Here is a 20,221-nt window from a genome sequence, read left to right as displayed (position 1 = left end):
ATTGAGGTGGCTCATTTTGAGTGCCATTATGAAAAGGTCCTATGCGAGTTTGTAGTGGTGTGTTCCAGATTTGCAATTGATAGTGAAGTGGCATGCGGAGATAGGTGTTCACATAGGATTGCTATTGACAGGAGTTTTTGCATTGAAGTCAATGGGGAGGACTGTTCGCTTTGAAGTCAATGGAGAGGCATGTTTGTTTGCATTGAAGTCGATGGGAGGCATTTGAGAGAGAGAGAGAGAGAGAGAGAGCTGGCAAAATTGCACCTGTACTGAAATCGCACAGGAATAGTATTCACATAGAAGCATTGTGATTTCAGCACACGTGTGTGTGAACCCAGGGTAAAAAGGCTGCTTTACCCACAGCAGGGCTAAGTGTCCAAAAAAAACCACGAAAATCAAAAAAACGCCTGGAACTGCACGCCCCGGGCGTCGGGCGATATGATTTGCGCATCCCTGCAGAAGAAGAAAAATAACTGCTTAAATGGATAATTTGCATTTTTCTTGATGGGGTGAGGGATACATTCAAAGCAAAAATGTTTCTTTTTACTGTAAGAGAGATCCTCTTTGCTGGACAAGTAGAAGGAATGGCCTGCAAAATAAAGGGAACATCTCGTTTTGTCGCTCTTATCCTGTGACAGCTGTAGTACTGTGGATTCAAATCACCTTTTGTCCCAGTGACTGTAGTCACCAAGAGAAATTAAGAGAGTGACTCTCCCCAACAGGACCCGGAAGGAAATTTAAATCTAACAGGGCTATGAACACTTCCAGACACTACCCAAAACTAAAAGTAATGGCGTTAGATTTTCTGATCAATATCAAATATGTAAGTGGGTAGATGGACATAATTGCAAAATTCAAAGCATTCCTTAAAAATAACCATTTGTAATAGGCTGTATATGTTACATCTAGCAGATATTTTACTGTTGGATCACAAGTATAAGTGTTAATAATCTGATGTTATTTCTGTTGTCATTAAGGGCTTAATGTTCGAATAAGTGGACAAGATGTAGGACGTGGAACCTTCAGTCAAAGACATGCAATGGTGGTTTGTCAAGAGACTAATGACACCTACATTCCTTTAAACCACATAACACCTGACCAGAAAGGCTTTTTGGAGGTTTGTAATATGCATAAGACAAAATATACTGTATATAGTACTTGTTCTTAGTGTTAAAAGGAGCTCTATCTTTAAAACAAAACACAGAACTGAAATAATGCATACTCGTATAGAACTGTGTATTCTTTAAATGTTTTTTTGGTATACTATTTGGTGCATAGTGCTGTGTTTGATGCAAATCTGAAAGTGAAATACGAGCAGAAGTCTAGTCATTATGTATTGTGTTTAGTTATTGTCATTCTTTACTGTTTCAGTGTAATTAAGAGAAAAACCAGCATTCACAACAATCCATTGTTTACTTGAAATTATCTGGAGTGTCGTCCCAATATTGACTGCGAAATGAAAAAAAAATACTACTGTTTGTAATATAACAGAGCTTACGATTTTTAAAGTGCATCTATGTCTCCCACACACAAAAAATGTAAACTGGCATTCTCCATGATGAACACATACGTCCAGATACCTGCATCCATCTTTATGCCCTGAAGAGTGCCTGGGAACCTCCAAAACCAAGACAGCTCTGTAATGCAACCAGTGATTAGGTAACATGGTTGCTGGCTGACTCCTGCTCTTCAATTCTTTTCTATCATGCTGTTGGCTAGTAGGGCTACCCCTCACAGTGATGGGCCAGTAGTAAAGTGGAAAACATGGAAGGGGACCAGTCAGAACCAGGGAGCACAGAAGATGGTTGCTGGTTGTATCACAGGGCAACCTGTGTTTTGTGGGTACCTGTTCCACTGTAAAGGACAGCAAAGCTGATATGTTTTTGTTCTAATAAACATTTGCTGCCAAAGGAACATTATTGGCAATGTTAAAAGGAGTTAAAAAAAAATCTGTTCTTTTTTTATTCAGCTTCTAGATGTAGTACTACTAAGTGTGCATTTTGTCCTCTCTCCAAAGGTAAGCAATAGTGCCTTGTCAGAGGAAGCTGTCCTTGGATTTGAATATGGCATGAGTATAGAAAGCCCTAAGTTACTGCCAATTTGGGAGGCGCAGTTTGGAGATTTCTTCAATGGTGCCCAGATTATATTTGACACTTTTATTTCTGGAGGTATGATGGTATAAAAATTTTTTTGCAGAAGTGTGAATTTCCATACAATTCACAGAGTTGTCTGCTCAATGCTTCTGTCTTGTTTACATCAATGTTATACACCTATCTACATCTTTGTAATCATATTGCTTGCTTTGAAAAATTCTTTGGGGTTTTACTCTCAAATGCTATTAAGATCATAAACTATATATCATATATAGTATATATATATCCTATCATACAGTACAGGACACAGGCACAGTATTCATACAACATGGGTTATAGGGATTATACCTCCATTAACTGGCAAAGCTTTATAGGACACACCTCTTACTCTGAGGACAGCCTGTAATCTTGCTTCGGGTATCCTACTTGGGGTGCTCACCTTAGCACTTGGTGCAACACCTTTGAGTTAGCCGCAGAGTTCTATACAGTTCCAGGGCAGTGGACCATCACTATGGAACCCAGTCCCTGAAGAGCTTTTCAGGGTATGCTCACCTTGACAGGTGAAGCCTGGACTTTATTTACAGTCCAGTGTTGTGGACAGGTAAGACACGGTCACCCTGTATCAATGACAATTACTGTTAAAAAAGGGCTATGCTTGGATTGTATTCATCTCACATTGTAAACTTGGCACTAAAATTCATCCACTCAGAGCTCAGTCTCAGATGGATAACTAGCTGTTACATCACACCACTGATCACATGCCTTAATACCACTTCCTCATGGAACCCTTATAAGATATTCAGGCAGTTCCTCCCGTCCTTTTGTCACAGGGATATATCACAAGATTAGACGGTCTACACCTTGGTTACTTTGTACTCCTTGCGGACATGCTTGACCTGTACTCCGAACTCCATTCAATGAGTATCCCACAGAGGAACACCCTCACTTGTAGCTAGACTACCACTATATTGAAGAGGAAGCTTCATGCAACATGCTTGCTAATGTTGAGAAACTCATTGCCTCTGGCCGCAGAATCCTTGGCATTGGACAGACTGATTCTCCTACATATCACCATGCCCTCTGTTTACGAAAAGATAGAATGTGCAATCTATTATTATTATTATTATTATTATTGTTATTATTGGGTCACTACTAAAGAAATTTTCACTTCCTCAAAATCTTTACTGAACTCTATCCTGTGGAAAAAAGAATTCACAAAGACGTGGAGACCTGTAGTTGATCCTGCTGTGTGTCCTCACCAAACATCACTTTTCATATTGGAAATTATTTTTCTTTCAAAGATTATGCTGATAGAAAATTTGGGAAGCTCCTAAAAGATTTTCTTTAATCTTGCAGGCCCAGCCCTGCATCTAGCTCTTGCTGCAACCTCTGTATGTATACATAGTTTATTACTTCCCACCAGTGTAAATCCTACCTCAGCTGCTCAAGAAAATAGAGGAAGAGAGGAAAATTGTGGTTCTATTTGTACCAAACTGGCCCAGAAGAAGCTGGTACACTGTCAAACTGTTAGCCGATGATCCCTGGGTCTTCCCAACAGGCCGGATATGCTATCTCAAGGTCTTCATCTCGAGCTCAACGACATTGCTGTTGGAACTCAGGTGTTAAGGGATAGAAGCGTTTCTGAGTCTGTGAAACTTACCTTGCTAAAAGCAAGAGAAGCCTCTTTTTAAAAAATGTATTATCACACCTGGAAATCCTTTTTGCCTGGTGTGAAAACTGGCATGTCAGTTCCAAAGATTACTCTGTACTTTACATTCTGGTCTTCCTACTATCAGGTCTTGACCAGAAATTGGCCTTTTAAGTACTCTTAAAAGTTAGGTCTCAGCCTTATCCATTCTTTTTAAAGACCTTTGGCTTCACTCTGCTTTATAAGAACCTTTCTTCAAAGTTTATCTCATATTAATCCCCCTTGTAGCACCCTGTGTTTTCTTGGGATCCCAAGTTAGTTCTCTCTGCATTGCAGAAACCATACTTTGAACCTATCAGGGATATCCCCCTTAAAGATCGCTCATGTAAAGTAGCCTTTTTGATTGCTATTGTGTTTGCAAGATGTGTTTCTGAACTGGCAGCCCTATCAGGTAAAAATCTTTTCCTCATTCTTCACAATGACAAAGTTGTCTTTATGCCCAAGACCCAAGATTTGAAGGTGGTTTCAGCATTCCACCTCAATGAGGACATTTTCCTCCCATCCTTGTGCCTTGCTTCTAAGTATCCAAATCTCTGCACATTGGCTGGATGTAGTCAGAGTATCTCTCAAGGCTACTGCTCCAATCAGACAGATTCCCTGTTTGTCCTGTTTTCTAGACTTGGCAAGGGACACCCTGCTTCAAAGTCCACCATTGCATGTTCAATGAGAAATATGATTGCAAGGTCTTGCATTCTCAAAGAAAAATCTCCCCCTATGCTTTTTATGCCCATTCCCCCAGATCAGTGCATTTCAGTACCAATCCTCTGTTGCCCAGTTGTATAAGGGCACCACCTGGCCTTTTGTTCAAACTTTTTCAAAAGTTTTATCAGGTGGAATTTTATTCTCCTGATGATGCAGCATTTGACCTCAAGGTTTTTGCAGTGGCTCTCTGAGGTTGGGTCTTTTGACCATTGTTGGGCTTGTTGGCACAGTTCTGTTTGCCTTATTGTTGCCCACCCTTCCTATTCATTGCTTGGGGACATAATATGGTGTAGGAATACTCTGCATATGACCTGTACTGTACAATTAAAATGGGAAGAATTTTGTCTTAACTGTAAATTCCATATTTTGGAGTACAGTACAGGACATGGGCTACCTTCCCTTCCATTTCTTGGTTTGCACTCCATTGCTTGCTACAAAACTGAGGACTGTGTGGAGTAGGGTTATAGGGGAGGTGCCCAGGGAGTGTGTCATCTAATGTTTTGCCAGTGTCCTATCACCAGAAAGTACTTGCCTATAACCCAGGGGTCAACAACCAGTAGATCATGATCTACCAGTAGATCTCGGCCAGGTGACTGATCGATCATGGTCGGCTTTCTGACCCGCCATCCCAGAAAATTAAACCGTGCAATGCAGAGGGACTACTTGTAAAATTGGAGCCGTAGAAGGGAGCGAGAGCACCATAAATTGATATCTTCTCTGTAGTGCTGGCTCCTACGCCCTGTCAAGATTGGTGGGTGTAGCACCTGCCAAGCATGACCCATTCAAGTGAATGAGGCTGCTCTGAAAAATCATGCATCCTTGTGCAGTACAGCAAACAAGGGGTTAAACAGGCAGCGGTGTGTTGCTTTAACCCCTTGGACCCTGCAGAAGCATGCAGTTGCAGGGAATTTGCAGTGTCCCCATTTACTTGAATGGGTTTCGACTGACAGGCAGTAGCACCCACCAGAAACAGGAGTGTAATTCCTGCTGCAGCATGTGTGTACCTTTTGGCTGCTGCCTCAACAGCTAAAGGGGGTAGGGATTGCAGGTGCGGTAAAACCATGCCTCAACCACAGGGTTTTACCACTGCCCAACTTTGCATGTGAACGAGCCCTAAGAATGCCGCTATCAGATGCAACTAAGGGCTCATTCACAAGTGCAGCAGGCACTTCTGCTCCTCTGCAAACTGATCCAAATGTGTTTGACAGGTGGTGATGAGGCGATATGTTGTCTCCTCACCACCTGATTTAAACCCTTGATTGCTGTGCAATGCATGTGATTGTGACATGGTAGTACTGCAAATAGAGGTTTAAATAAGGTGAGAGAAGGTACACTGGCCGACACTGTGCCCGGTGATCTTTGACGTCTCCCATGTTGTTCAGGTAGAACTCCACCTCTTTAAGGTTCCCTACCCCTGCTACAACTCATGGCGTATGAACACTCTGCATGTGTCCTGTACTCCAAGATTTGGAATCTACAGAGAAGTCAAAATTCTTTCTTTTTTTTTTTTTCCTGTAATATTTTTTTTTCTTTATTCTATATAAATGCATTTATTGTTAAAATACAGTAATTATAGCCACATAAATTCCACATAAATGCAGATAAGATTTTATAAAATGGGTGTATAGCCTAAGTGAATAGCTTATTGAAAAGAACAGATCTCAGATTGACTTTTAGCAGCTCAGTGCATGTAGCCCAGTAGTTTTTGACCAGTGGCTGTGATGTATTGTACATTATTGCTTCTTGTAATGTGGTATGTAATGGACCCATAGTTACACCCTTCTTTTTATGTAGAGGAGTAGAACTGTAAGCCAGAATGAATTATTTTCTAGAATAACGGTGCGTAAGCATGATATGTACCCCTCCTTATATTAAAAGCATTTACTTTACCTTAATAGGTGAGGCTAAGTGGCTGCTACAGAGTGGAATTGTGATTCTGCTTCCTCATGGTTATGATGGTGCTGGTCCAGAGCACTCCTCCTGTCGCATTGAGCGCTTTCTGCAGGTGAGATTCTACAGGTCATCTTGTTTGTAGGCAAACATATGATTCAGCCCAGAACAAAATGGTATAACAAAATAAAATATACAGCACTGGGTTTAGAATTTCCCAACTACATGGTATAATATGCTTGCAAAGCAATATGTTTTGATGGGATATTTATTTTAGGAGTTTATTAATATGGAAGTCAACTTTTATCTTTTCACCCCACTTAAAATTTTGTATCTCCCTTCAGTTTTTCTTTTTTTACTGATCCATTTGGTTTTCCCAAGCAGTACTTTTCACACCTGTCAATTGCAATAAACATACTGGATTGGGTGTAGGAGCTCAGTCATAGACTTAAAGTAAAAGTTAACTTTTTGCTAAAAAATTATAAATGCACATTTTTTTGCAGGTAAAAAGATGTGCATGTATTATTTTTTGTTGCAGGAACCTGTAAACCATTGCACTAGCGATCAGCAGATTGATGGTGCCATGCAGGTCTTCTGCAGATCTGTCAGTATACGGAATGTATGGGCAAGCAGATAGTTTGACAGGAAAACGCAATGAACTACCACAGCGCCATGCTAGGTCATTGAGAACTGTCGGGATTTGTAGTTTCTCATTTACAGAGGACTGTGGATGAGTGACGCGGCCAGGCAAACGGAGCCCCGCATGGCTGCTTTTTTTTTTTTAACTTTTGACAGCTAGCGGGAGGAGGTGATCCCCAGCTAGCTGTCAAAGCAGGGGAGCGGGGGCCGGTTTGTTCATAACATGTTACACCCTGAATATGTAACAAATTGTAACATATGAAAGGTGAACTTCTCTTTTAAACCCTTAGATCAGGGAGAGGCATTATGATGGGTATCCATTTCTACTGTTCTCCTTTGCAGCCACATTGTATATTTTACAAATTTTTGTGGCCAAAAACCACCAGTTTTATAAATGATTGATTACCATTTTAAATGAATAAACTTGCTCCAAGAAATAACTTCACATCGGAAGTCTCTCTATTACATCAGATCTCTTGCACCAGCCTGGTGGAAAAAAGAGAAAGGGGAGACATGATTGAAACCTTTAAATACATCAAGAAAATGAATAGGGTCCAGCAGGATAGCATTTTCAATATAAAGCCACAATCGAGAGCACAGGGACATGACTTCAAGCTAGTAAGAAGAAAGTTCATAATTAGTCTTAGAAAGTATTATTTTACCGAAAGAGTAGTTTATGCTTGTAATAGACTTCCTGTAGAGATAGCGAGTCAGTGAACGGTAAATGGGTTCCAAAAAACTCACAAGCACATTGTAAAAAAAACAAAGGTGTGCGTGTCACTCAACAGACTACCCAGTCTTCTTTTTCTGTTGTCAATCTTCTATGTTTTTTTTTGTTTTGTTTTTTCTTTAATCAGAAGCCCCTCATCACACAGAGTTCTCTGGTTCACATCAGAAATCCTCCATTTCATCTCAGAAGCCCTATTCCCCTTAACATTAGTGTCCCCCTTTTCAGATCAGATTTCCCCCATCATATCTGAGTTGCTGTGGGACAGGCAAAATCTTGTAGTGGCCCCCAGGCCAAAGTTTGGGGACTGCGGGTGTAAGTGGTTAATTTAAAAAGAAAATTTAGGACATTGCATGTAGATACCATGACTTAAAAAAACACATTTATAAAGCAAAGCTAGCTTCGAGACTCCATAGCCTGCAGAAATCAAATGGAAGGAGGAGAGTCCAGACACATAACCTGTCAGTCACATAACCTGTCAGTCACATAACTGGCTCTCTTCCAATCACAAAGCTCTCTCTGCTGAATTAAGGAGAAGACACTTGATAGGGTGCTGCCAGCTTCACACCACAGCCTGCATTTTATTAATGGGCTGTAAAATGCAGGCCATGGTGTTTATATCTCAGTTGGGTTTTAGTGAAATCATGTAATTGCTTGAAATTGAGCAATGACTATTATTTTTGGTGTTCCTTACAGATGTGTGACAGTACAGAAGAAGGTGTGGATGGAGATAATGTTAACATGTTTGTAGTTCACCCAACAACTCCCGCACAGTATTTCCACTTACTACGCAGACAAATGATTCGGAATTTCAGAAAACCTCTGATTGTGGCCTCTCCAAAAATGCTGCTCCGATATCCGGTAATCATTTTGTTAATTCACATAGTATGTATTGTAGGAAATATTTCACTATCGCATAAGTTTGAACATCAGAAAACTAAAAAGTGTTCCTTTGCAGAGGGGCTGCACCTGCACTTCAAGTTTTAACTCTTTGGTGCCTGTGAAAAAAGGTTTAATTACCTGATCCTCTGCTCCGGCAGGAATTAACTTTTTTATTACTAGACTTGCCATCTGGATTACTTTCTAGAAGTCATCCTTTACGAATATGATGTAAGTAGATATAGTAATTATATTGAATAAAATAGTAGACATAAGCCATATATGTTTAAGAAATTTCCTATGGCGAATGTTAGAGGTCAACCTTTTTCAACCATGGTTACCTTGGCAAAATGTGTAAAAATTGCACAAAAGTTGTATATAAACCAGTGGGTAGATGAAGCCTTTTAGTTACACAAAACCATGGGTTTTCATTGTGCGTCATTATAACCTTCCAGCCTCTGGCATCCTAACAACCAGTGATGTCATTGGGTGATGAGGAGGACGCCGGGCTCCTGCACAACATCCTTGTCTGCCCCTCTCCATCAGCACTGGGGTCACATTAGCTGAGTGAGGGAGAAGGGAAACACTGGAATATTAGTCAGTACCGGTGTGTACAGGAAGAATAAAGCTCGGTGTCGTATGGGTGTGGATGTTGCTGCATTTTTGTAAAACTTTTAGTTTAGTTTTTTACATTTTTGAATGGGGTGCCTCCAGGTTGTGCAGAATTTTAAAGGGTGCCTTAACTGAAAAAAGGTTGAGAAACCCTGTTATAGGTAATATCGAAAAATAACTAAAATTTTCATTCTTTGGTGAGGCATTTGAAATGTTCTACATTGTTTTATTTACAAGGCTGCTGTGTCAAGTTTTGATGAAATGGCACCTGGAAAGACATTTAAACCTGTTCTTGGGGAAGCTGTTGCAGATCCTAAAAGGTAATGCATTACGTTTCAGACCACTTTTATATGAAATCTGTTTCAAGGGAAAGAGAATGCGTAAAATCATGTATTGATTACAACACATGTAATTGCATGTAACAGAAAAAAAAAACAACCAAATCATTCTCTTCGTTCCTCCCAAGACTTCCCGCTCTCTAGCTCCCTTGTCACTTCCTCCCATGCTTGCCTCCAGGACTCTTCCAGCGTTTCTCCCAACCTGTGGAGTTCCCTACCCCAATCTGTCCAACTGTTTCCTACTCTGTCTACTTTTAGAAGATCCCTGAAAACCCTTCTCTTCAAAGAAGCCTATCCTGCCCCCAGCTAATAACTGTACTTTAATTTCTCCATCAGCTCCTCCAGTTATTCCCTTTTTGTATCACTTGACCCTCCCCTTTAGATTATAAACTCTAACGAGCAGGGCCCTCTGATTCCTTCTATATTGAATTGTATTGTGACTGTACTGTCTGCCCTCACATTGTAAAGTGCTTTGCAAACTGAGGCTACATGCAGTTTATACAGCACTCCCAGCCGCTGCATCTGTTAGTGGCAGTAAAAGTTTTGTTTTGGACCAGCTTGGTCCAAATAAAATATTTCAACTTCACTAAACCTGGAAATCACGCTACGCCTGACAGAAGGAAAACGCCTGCGTTCACATGCAAAGGTCTGAAAAGGACTTTATAATCGTACTAATTAGCACATTTGGAAACTACTAGGGCCAACTCAAACTAGGCATGCTGACTGTACGCTGTGTGGCAGGATGCCTTTTGCCTCCACTACTCCTTTCCCTCCTCATCTGTTACTGTTTGTCAAGAATGCTGACAGCTTCACAGCCAACAGACTCCTAACAACCTGTGAGGCTGACAGCAGACAGAGCCCAACAAGCTTTCAGAGACACGAGTTTCCCATCAGGGCCATTCTGTCTTTGTGATTGACAGCAGGCAGATAGGAGCGTCTATAAGCAATAGCAAGTTTTTCTGTTGGCAAAGGAATTGCCATCTCTGAATTTCCCATCAGGTTCCACCCACTTTCCTGCCAACTTTAGTCAAAGCTGCACAGTTTATGTTTATTTACAGTCCTACTTTACCTGCATAGGCAGTTTTTTTCGGTAAAGGGAAACTCTTTTTAATGTTTAGTAAAGCTGTAAAGCCTCTCAAACAAGCAGGGTACAATCTTTTTTTTATAGAAAAAAGATGGATGCAGTCTATTTATAGGACAAGCAGGTGCAAACTATTTGCAGAACAAGCTATGTGCAATCTATTTATAGAGATGGCATCATCCCTTCCTGCTTTGTTGCTAGGACGTTGCTAAGACACTCCCAGCAAATTCAAACCTATCACATGTGCTCTCTCATCCTTGTCACAGTAGCTCTGAGCTCAGCAATGCTGGGATGAAGGAGTGGTCCACATGTGTGGGGGTCTGAGAGCTCACTCCTGTGATAATGGGGTAAGCAATAATGTCACGTCCTAGCAACAAGGCAGGACTGGACGATGCCATCTCTGGGAGTTTTTCCAGTCAGGCTTTGGGAACTATCTAAATGGCCTTCACCTATAGCAACTTTATTTAAAATTACACAGTTTGTTTTTATCTACAAGGCATCCCTTACCTGCATAAAGAGAATTTTGGTAAAGGTGAACTAACCCTGTAAAATATTTCCGAACAAAGATCAGTTAATATTTATAACATACAAGGGTATATGACTATAAAGAGAAACAAAAGTTGTGAGACTTTGATAGGGCTTTAAAATTTGTTAATTGTTTTTGCCAGTCAAGTGACACAGTGATCTTGTTTCATATGTGACGGACTCCTAATTAAATAAGTTCTAAAACTAACATGTACCAAAGATTTTAGGAAAATAGTATCATTTACTAGTGCACCTTCCATACAAGTTAGGTGAAATGTCCCTTTAAAGCATAACTAAATTGTGCTAAGTGAGCTCTTGCTATAATGTGCAAGTATGCACATTTATCTCTCACAGTGCCCTCCGCCAGCGATGACAGGTCTAGGCTTAAGTCACATCCATCTCCCACCACTGCCATCTCCTCTGCTACTGCATCTGGCTATGCACACACGAGTTACATCCCTGGTTCCATTCTTGGTATCTTACTGATGCAATGAAAGACTGTACACTGCATGACACATGGAAACCTAGAAATAAAAAAAAAAAAACTGCTAAGAGCCAGCGGAAACTCCAACTCCTAGCAGTTTTTGTTATTGCTGGACCTGACGTCCGCTTTAATAAAGTACACATTCTGACCATCCATGAATGTGATGTTCTCAACAAAATAATATGTGAACAGAAGAAACAAAAAATTTATAAAAATCTACAGGTACAAACATATTTACATGAAAGGGCAGATTGTTTGTTTTATACTGTATCATTACTGTGCTGATAATCCTTTCTCATGTATTTTCATACAGTGTAAGCACAGTGATCCTTTGTTCTGGGAAACATTACTATGCTTTGGCTAAACAGAAAGAGACACTTGGAGATCAGGGACACAAATTTTCTATTATTCGCATTGAAGAATTGTGTCCATTCCCATTAGAAGCGCTCCAGCAAGAGTTGAGCAAATATCCAAAAGCCAACGGTAAGCCCAGTTTATTCTGACACACTTTAACTTTGTTTGGTATTACCTTAAAGTAGAACTATAGACAAAACTTTTTTTTTTTTCATTTTGGATAGAGTAAGAGAGGGTTATAACCCCTGACAGTTTATTTTTTGCCATCTATATCCCATTAGGAAGAATTCCCCTCACTTCCTGCCCCATAGCCAAACAGGAAGTGAGAGGAAATCACCGCTAATTAAGGGAATTCCTAGGGGACCCCCAGGTCACCAGAACTAGTCTTCCCATTGGAAGATTTCCCCTCTATTACTTATTTGACCACCCAAAACGTGGGATTTTCTTTTACTTTCACTTTCAATGATAATGGTAAACAGAACAAATAGCGTGCTCCTAGCAGGAGCACAAACAGGAATAACAATTGACAAGGGCTCTAATCAATCTGCACTTTGTCCAAAACAAAACAAAAGTTTTGCCTTTTAGTTATACTTTAAATGCCCCGAGCAAAGTTATATTATTGCTTCTGTGTGGCTGGAACCTGTGTCATGAAAATCAGTCAGTTTTTATTCATAAGTAAAAGTATTATTTCCTTTTTTTATATATCTGTAATATCAATACTTTTCTGCACACTAGCCTTTTCCACTCTTCTTGGAATAGAGATACTTTGCAGAGGTCAGACATAAATGTAATCATTTCTAACATTTTTTTTCGTCCCTTTGGGTGCAAGCTTAGGAAAAGCATTGGCTCTTCTGGCTGCCTAACCACAACTGTTTAAAAGGTGGTTCTTATATTCTTTATGATCAGTATTTTTCACCTTTATCTTTCAAGAAAGTAGATTAATGTAACAGTATACATGCATTGAAAAAAGAAGAGAGGAGTGATTGACTGCCAGTTAATCATTTTCTAAAAGCATATCCCCCATTGAAAAAAAAATGACATGATTAAGTAATGGAGGTAAACCTTAGCCCTTCTGTTCTGTTGAGTGCATTGAAGAATTCATAAATGTAGGCTCCCATTTGCACCTGAATCGGACTTTAGGCAGGTATCGTCTAATGATAAACCATATAACATGTTGCATTAGAAAACGTGTGTACGTACATAGTTACATCTGTTTGAACATAGTTAATCTGGTCGAACCAGACACAAGTCCATCTTTTTCAACCAATAAAAAGGAAAGAAAAATGTATACAGTCTTATATACACAATCCTATACCCACAGTTGATCCAGAGGAATGCAAAAAAACAGCAAAGCATGGTCCACTTTGCTCCAGCAGGGGAAAAATTATTTCTTTATCCCTCAAGAAGCAATCAGAATACATAAATAGATCAGCAGTATTTGAAATACTCAGACCAGCCTGTGTGGCACCAACAACCATGCCACGTTTAAAGTCATGTAATCCTGAGTGTGGCTTGGGGTTAATTTTCAGTATCAAAAGCGGTGACCCCAAGTCATACTCGGGATTACATTGTAGTGTGTGTTTAGTGTAATTTACCTTGTCCCTGCGATCCCCGATGTCCTCCTACTGTGTCCTGCGGCCGATGTCCTCCCACGGTGTCCTTCGGCCAATGTCGACATCCGTCTTCCGGGTTCCCTTCCCTGCGACAGCCGCGACGCAGGGGGGAGGAACCAGCGGGAGATTCAAAAGAGTAAAAACATGACATACACACAATACATTGTAATCTGTTAGGGTTACATTACTGTATCAAACCATTTCATCTCAGTTTTGTCCCTAGTGCTTTGTCCTGTGCCCTGCCTGCACTTTTACCGTTCTTTCTGCCTGATAACTTCAGAACGTTCATGGCATCCAAAAAGCGTCCCTTTAGGTCAAAAGCGGTTTTAGAACAGCTAGAAAACAGCAATAGTGAATTACAGTCACTTGCAGAATTGAGCAATAGTGATTCATGGGGAAATTCATCATCATACACTGAAATTTCCATGCAAAACAATGTACCGCTTTGACATTCAAAAATATTGACATATTCAGACCACCAGGGATGTTAAAGTGTTACTAAACCCAGGACCCTGCATTCACTATATCTGGTCTCCTACAATACACACAACATAGAAATGCAATTATTTTGGTAAATATAAACTGCTAAATACCTTTTCTCATCAGCAGTTAGGGCAGTCTTGTGACTTCTATCAGTGTTCAGCAGAGCACTGGTTAAAGCTTGTAGGAGGAGTTTTCTTTCTGTTCTAGGGGGATGCAAAAACCCTGACCTCTGTCTGAACAGTGCTGATTCGCCCTGTGCTGATCACATGCACTCTCCCAAGGAAAAAACCTCTAACAATACACACCAAGTTGAACACTGCAGAGTGTCTACACGCTATATGTCTTATCAGGAGATAAGAGGGGGACACTGGAAGAAGGGGAGGATCAGAGAAATCAGGATCAAAACTGCTTTTTACACATTGCGGATTAACCCCTTAGGTTCCACAGTGAGTATATCAAGCATGCTTTACTGCATATACAGACTGATTTTACTGTTGTGGGTTTAGTAACACTTTAAATCCCCTTTTTTTCCAATTCTGATGCTCGGTTTGAACTTCAGTAAGTCGCCTTCACCACGTCTACATGCCTAAATGCATTGAGTTGCTGCCATGTAATTGGCTGATTAGCAATTTGTGTTACAAAACAGTTGAACTGGTGTAACTAATGAAGTGGCTAGTGAGTGTATAAAAGCATAAACCAGTGCATAAGAAATTAAACAGTGTCCATGAAATGTGTATAGACAGTGATCGGCCCCATCCAAGAAGTGAGGAAAATCTCCATCACTGTGTGTAGTAGATATCACTCAGTGTGTCCTCTAACATCAAAGATAGTGGCAAGATGCAGGCTTTCCAGATTACAATGACCCCCTTATTCAGAGCAGTCAAAAAGCATGGGTGAGATACTCTGTCCCTAATGGCATCTCATTAATGGCATTTTGATGATGAAATGCGTAGAGCGGAGTCTCCTGCTGATGTCAGCGCATACCGCAAGTAATCAGAGTTTGATGGCTTTGGTCAATTTTTAAATGTGCATTGTTTGTTTTTATATGCCTGTGAGTGCAATTTTGAAGTTTAAGAAAGGTACCAGATGATAATTTACACTATGAGGGGCGCTTATATGCTTGCCTTTGCATGGGTTTATGCTGCCGGTGATCGAGCATGCTGCTTGGGGAATTTTGTCTGCTGAAGGTCTTGGGATGCGTGTGGAGAGACCGGAGTATTTCACCTCTGCTTTTTTTTGACCGCTCTGAATAAGGGGGGTCGTTGTAATCTAGTAAACCGACATCTTGCCACTAACTTTGGTGTTGGTGGTCCACACCAAAGATAGATGATCTCAGGGGATCATCCTGATTTCTTGAGTTCTATGGGACTTATCACTGTCTATATGCATTTCATGGGCTCAGTTTAATTTCTTATGCGCTGGCTTATGTTTTTGTATATCAGGTTGTTTTTCATTTATTTAAACATTTATGATGTTTTTTTAAATCAACACATTTAGTATTTATGTTCAGAGGTTTTGTAGCGCAACACGTTATATTGTTTATCTTTGGTATTTGGAGGGATATCTCCTTTTTTTGTGTTGTATAGTTTTGGATTTTGGGCACAATGGCATGGTTTCCTTTTAACTTTTTTTTAGGTATTGTCAAATGCAATCATTGTGTAGATTGCCCATACTTTAACATATCAAAAACAGAAGAAAAGTGTAACAGCTTTGTGTAAAATCTTTATTAAAGCTCTTTATAACCAGGCTATCTTGTACCCAAAGGTGCTTGATAAAAGCATGTAACATCCATCCATGTTGAGAACCACTCAATCGTCTGTCGAACCCGTACAACAATTTGTATTCGCTGCTCAAATGTGATTAGTGGTTTACACGTTTTAAGGGTGAACCCTCTTCTTCTGAGCTTTGAAAAAGTTGGTTCGCCTTCGAAAAGCATAAACCACTCTGCGTGTTTGAGGGAGTGATTAATTATTGTACGGGTTTGACAGATATCTGGATCCAGTCAATTGAGCGATTCTTAGCTTGGATGTATTTTATGTTATACATACATTTGCCAAGTACTTATACTTGTGAGTATAAAATATACCTGTTAATAAAAGTTTTATTGAAGATTTCACATGATGCTGGTGCATTTTCTATTTGTTTTATAGTATTGTTCAAGGATTCCCCTGTCTAGAGAGAGCTGCAGGACATGCATATTATCTTGTATTCTGCATACTTATGAGAAATATTGACTACATTCTGCTTGGAAGTAAACCACTAATTAATCTGAATCCTGTCAACCCTTTTTATTTGCTACTCCTGTTTTAACATATACTATATTGATTACCTGAAAGAGTAGTTTTCCCCAGACACAGGGATAATTACCAGCAGGTTTAGCCTAAAGTTTGGCAATAATTAGACAGGTAGGTGTAAAACAATCAATTTGTCATAACTGACACATGTATAGATGTCTTTAACATGCAACTTGATGCTCCATTGAGAGTAAGGCAAAACAATGCAATGTAAAATGTTCCAGTAAATAAAAGTTTATTTTGTCGGTTTTATTTTTTTCTTTTTGTCCAAGACTTTGTTTGGAGTCAAGAAGAACCACAAAATATGGGTGCATGGACTTTTATTGCTCCAAGATTTGAAAAGCAATTGGGCTGTAAGGTAAAACGTTTAGCTATACTATGACTGAACATTTCTGTTTTCTTTATTAAGTGGTTTTGCCTTATGAGTTTCTTACTTCTAATTAATAGAATTCAAAACTTGGCTACAAATAACACATGCAGATTTTTTCAAAAATCATATGTATTGAACAATACAGAGTGTAGGTGCCCTAATGCAGGAAGAGTGTTATTGGTCTAAAAAAGAAAACGAATGCAGTCATCACATCTGACTGGTAACCTGCAATGTTTACATTTTTGGTTTATTACCGCTTTAATGCTGAGAATGTATTAAGGTAATAATGCTAAGCATTTAGTAGTACTTTGACGGATACGTTCACCTTTAAAAAAAAAAAAAATGATAAATGCACATTTTTTTGCAGGTAAAAAAAAGTGCATGTACTATTTTTTTTTTTCTTAGGAACCTTTAAAGCACTGTATCAGCAGATTGCAGGTCCAGTGTCGGGCTCTTCCAGACTGCTAGTGTAGTCTTCTGCCTCCGATAAAGGCAGGCAGTGACTTCAGTCCTGGAAAAATCAATGAACTTTGAGGATGTTCACCAGCTTCCTCGTAGTTCATTGAGAACTACAAGTCATCAGCCACAAAAACTCTCGGAACTTGTAATCTATTCATTCTTTTAATGAATTACATGGCCCTGTTGGTGGAGCCCAGCGCATCTGTGCTCTTTTCAAATTGTGACAGTGGGAGCGGGGAGAAGATCATCGGTCCGCTATCCTGGGGGGTGGGGCGGTGCAGAATTGGGGGAGAGCTACAGGAGCGGTAACATGTTACATGTTCCACCCTAAAAACTGGTGGTATATGTAACGTGTTCCCAAACGTGAACTTATCCTTTAAGCTCTATTGTGAACACAGAATGGGTGCACAGGAAGAGGGGAGAGCAAGGAGCAGAGACCCAACTTATAATACTTTACAGCTTCTATTGTGACATTTGACAATGAATTCCTCCACCAAGCCTGCAGCTGCAAAGATAAGAGGGGACTTGTTTTAAAGCTTATTTACAGCTTGTTAAAAATACAGTATGCTAATACTTGAATGTTTATAGCCTGGCAACAATTCAACTTTTAGGAGGTATTTTTCATAAATGGTGAATGTGACATTCACCAAATATTCACTCCAGGTGTACCTTCCTGCATGTGTTTTAATTTTTACTGCTTTACAAATGTCCACCCTTAAAGTGGTTGTAAACCTTTACATATACCAAGTGAAGTGACTAGCCTCAGGTGATACACAGATGGAACAAGTCCTCCTACATTAGTTCTACCTGTTTATTTAAAGCCATCTCTTCTCTACATCTGTTCAAAGTGCAGAATTTATACAGCTTGTCTGAGAGTTCAGAAAAAAGGGGGCAAATAGAGCTGAGGCTGTCAATCTGCTGGAGCTCCTTCCCCTCTCACCATTTTTCTCTTTGTGTCAGGAAAACTGGTTAGAAATGATTCATGCTGATAGCAGAGATAAATGACACTTGGTGCTCTTAATTGAGACATAGTACATACTCTAGAGGGATGTATGCTTTGTTCATATTCCATGTCTGAGGTTTTCAACCACTTTAAGTGTCATTTAATGAACTCAATGAGTTCTATTTCTTACCCTTTACACCTTTTTTAACTGTGTATACAATATATGCAGTTGGTAAAAAGGGACATTTGGGAGTATTTCATTCAGCTAAATGTAAAAAAATAATTATTTTATCATCGTTTATTTTCAAATGATACTTGTGTAATATTTGTAATTGCGTTCTGTAGGAGTAGTATATGGAACACTATTAATTTATGTTGTTTCGCATGTCTTTATAGCTACGTCTTGTCAGCAGACCTGCTCTTCCTGCTCCTGCAGTAGGTATTGGGATTCTGCATCAACAGCAACAAGAAGATATAATTAAAAATACATTTGCATAACTGGACTAATTTTGGTAATACCTGGACTTCAACCTTTGAGTGTAACCGTTGGATAAAACAAGATTTTCTATAAAAACCTTTATCATGGGGATCAAAACACTAACGCGTTACTCAGTTTTTCAGAGTTTTTTACATTGCAACTGTATAACTTATTAGCAATATATCATCATTTAAAAAAATCCAAAAGTGATTTTATTTTTTTTTTTTAACTGAGCTCAAAGCAGGTAAAAAACATTAGTGCTGTTGTGTTAAAAAAGCTGCTGCTTCTGCATTGTCCAGTCAGCTGGCTGGGAGTATGTTGACCAAATGAAGGTGCTGCCGCATTGGAGGTAGAGAATGTGGTCATGCTGTCTAGCAGGCTTGCCTGGGTCACAAACCTGGTTGGTCAGAACAACAATATGTATGTATTTCACCTGTGATTTAGCTGTTTACCTGGAGCCCAATGCTAGACTAATTCTAGTCACAGATGATTCTAATATATAAAAGATGATGTTTGACTCCTGCCGATATCCGCTCGACTGTTTACATGTGCATATGGGAGTACTAAATTAAATTAGAACATTTCTAAGGGGCAGTAGGTTTTTTTTCTCAAGTTTGTTGCTGGAGTTATGTTTTAAAATATAACTAAAGGCAAACTTTTTTTTTTGTGTTGGAGTGAAGAGGGATTGGAACACCTGTCAGGTTTTTATTGCTGTCTGTGCTTCTGTTAGGGAAAGTCACCCTCTCTATTTGTTTAGCATCAAAAGTAAAAGAAATTTAAAAAATTGGGTTGTCCCCAGAACAGTAATAGATGGGAAATCTTCCAATGGGGCATTAGTTCTTGTGACCCTGAGGTTTCCTATCACTTTCTGTTTTAGCCATGAAACAGGAAGTGAAGGGAGATCTCGTCAATGGGACACAGATAGTGAAAAAACCTGATGGGATTATAACCCTTCCTTACTTGATCAAAAAAGAAATAAATCTGTTTTTCTTTATCGTACATCATGGGACACAGTGCAGGCTGTTCATGACTATGTGGGTTATAGGCCACCTATAGGTGAATGGACACTGGCCAACCAATCAGAGAGGAGGTCCTCCCCTATATAACCCCTCCTATACAGGAAGTACTTCAGTTTTCTTCGCAAGTGTTTGTAAGGTGGATGGTCACTGAAAGTGTTGCTTTGCTCTTGGAGCATGCCTGAAAGTCCAGAACGGTTCCATTAGAGAATCGGGGATTTTAATCAGATCAATTTGGAAAGCTGTGAGCCAAAATGGATGGTACTCAAGCCTCGCTGGATAAGGAAAAGAATCCTCAAGCTTTTGCCTGTAATGCAGGCCTAAGGCAGTAGACCCTGCACAGTTGAACCCTGTGCAGTTTTAAATCTGAGCAAGGCATTTCCAGTGGGGTGCTCTACAGGTTCAAAGCAGTGACCACACAGCATGGGGACTGAGTCCTTGACGGTCTGTATAACAATGCCTGCTGTGATAGGTGAAGGTTGGTACCTGATGGAAGTCAGGGACCTGCGATCAGGACTCGTAAGATATCAAAC

The 20,221-nt window shown here is 39.8% G+C and overlaps 1 protein-coding gene across 1 annotated transcript in view; it reads left to right on the top strand.

Annotated features, from left to right (window-relative positions):
• Positions 1-18,878, top strand: part of DHTKD1 (dehydrogenase E1 and transketolase domain containing 1) — a 55,961-nt gene extending 37,083 nt beyond the window's left edge. Inside the window, exons 10-17 of the mRNA XM_089686309.1 lie at positions 978-1,117; positions 2,018-2,168; positions 6,402-6,508; positions 8,456-8,620; positions 9,488-9,570; positions 11,992-12,161; positions 16,695-16,780; positions 18,591-18,878. Of these exons, the coding sequence (XP_089542435.1) occupies positions 978-1,117; positions 2,018-2,168; positions 6,402-6,508; positions 8,456-8,620; positions 9,488-9,570; positions 11,992-12,161; positions 16,695-16,780; positions 18,591-18,692 (1,004 nt within the window). The 3' untranslated portion in view covers positions 18,693-18,878. The remainder of the gene's footprint in view (positions 1-977; positions 1,118-2,017; positions 2,169-6,401; positions 6,509-8,455; positions 8,621-9,487; positions 9,571-11,991; positions 12,162-16,694; positions 16,781-18,590) is intronic.
• The last annotated feature ends 1,343 nt before the right edge of the window (positions 18,879-20,221 follow it).

The sequence above is a fragment of the Staurois parvus genome, unplaced genomic scaffold (assembly GCF_062004578.1).
Source record: "Staurois parvus isolate SC_StPar_1 unplaced genomic scaffold, SC_StPar_1.0 ptg000019l, whole genome shotgun sequence".
Lineage (NCBI taxonomy): Eukaryota > Metazoa > Chordata > Amphibia > Anura > Ranidae > Staurois > Staurois parvus.
Note: the sequence above shows the minus strand (reverse complement) of the source record. Positions and strands in the feature narration are given on the sequence as shown.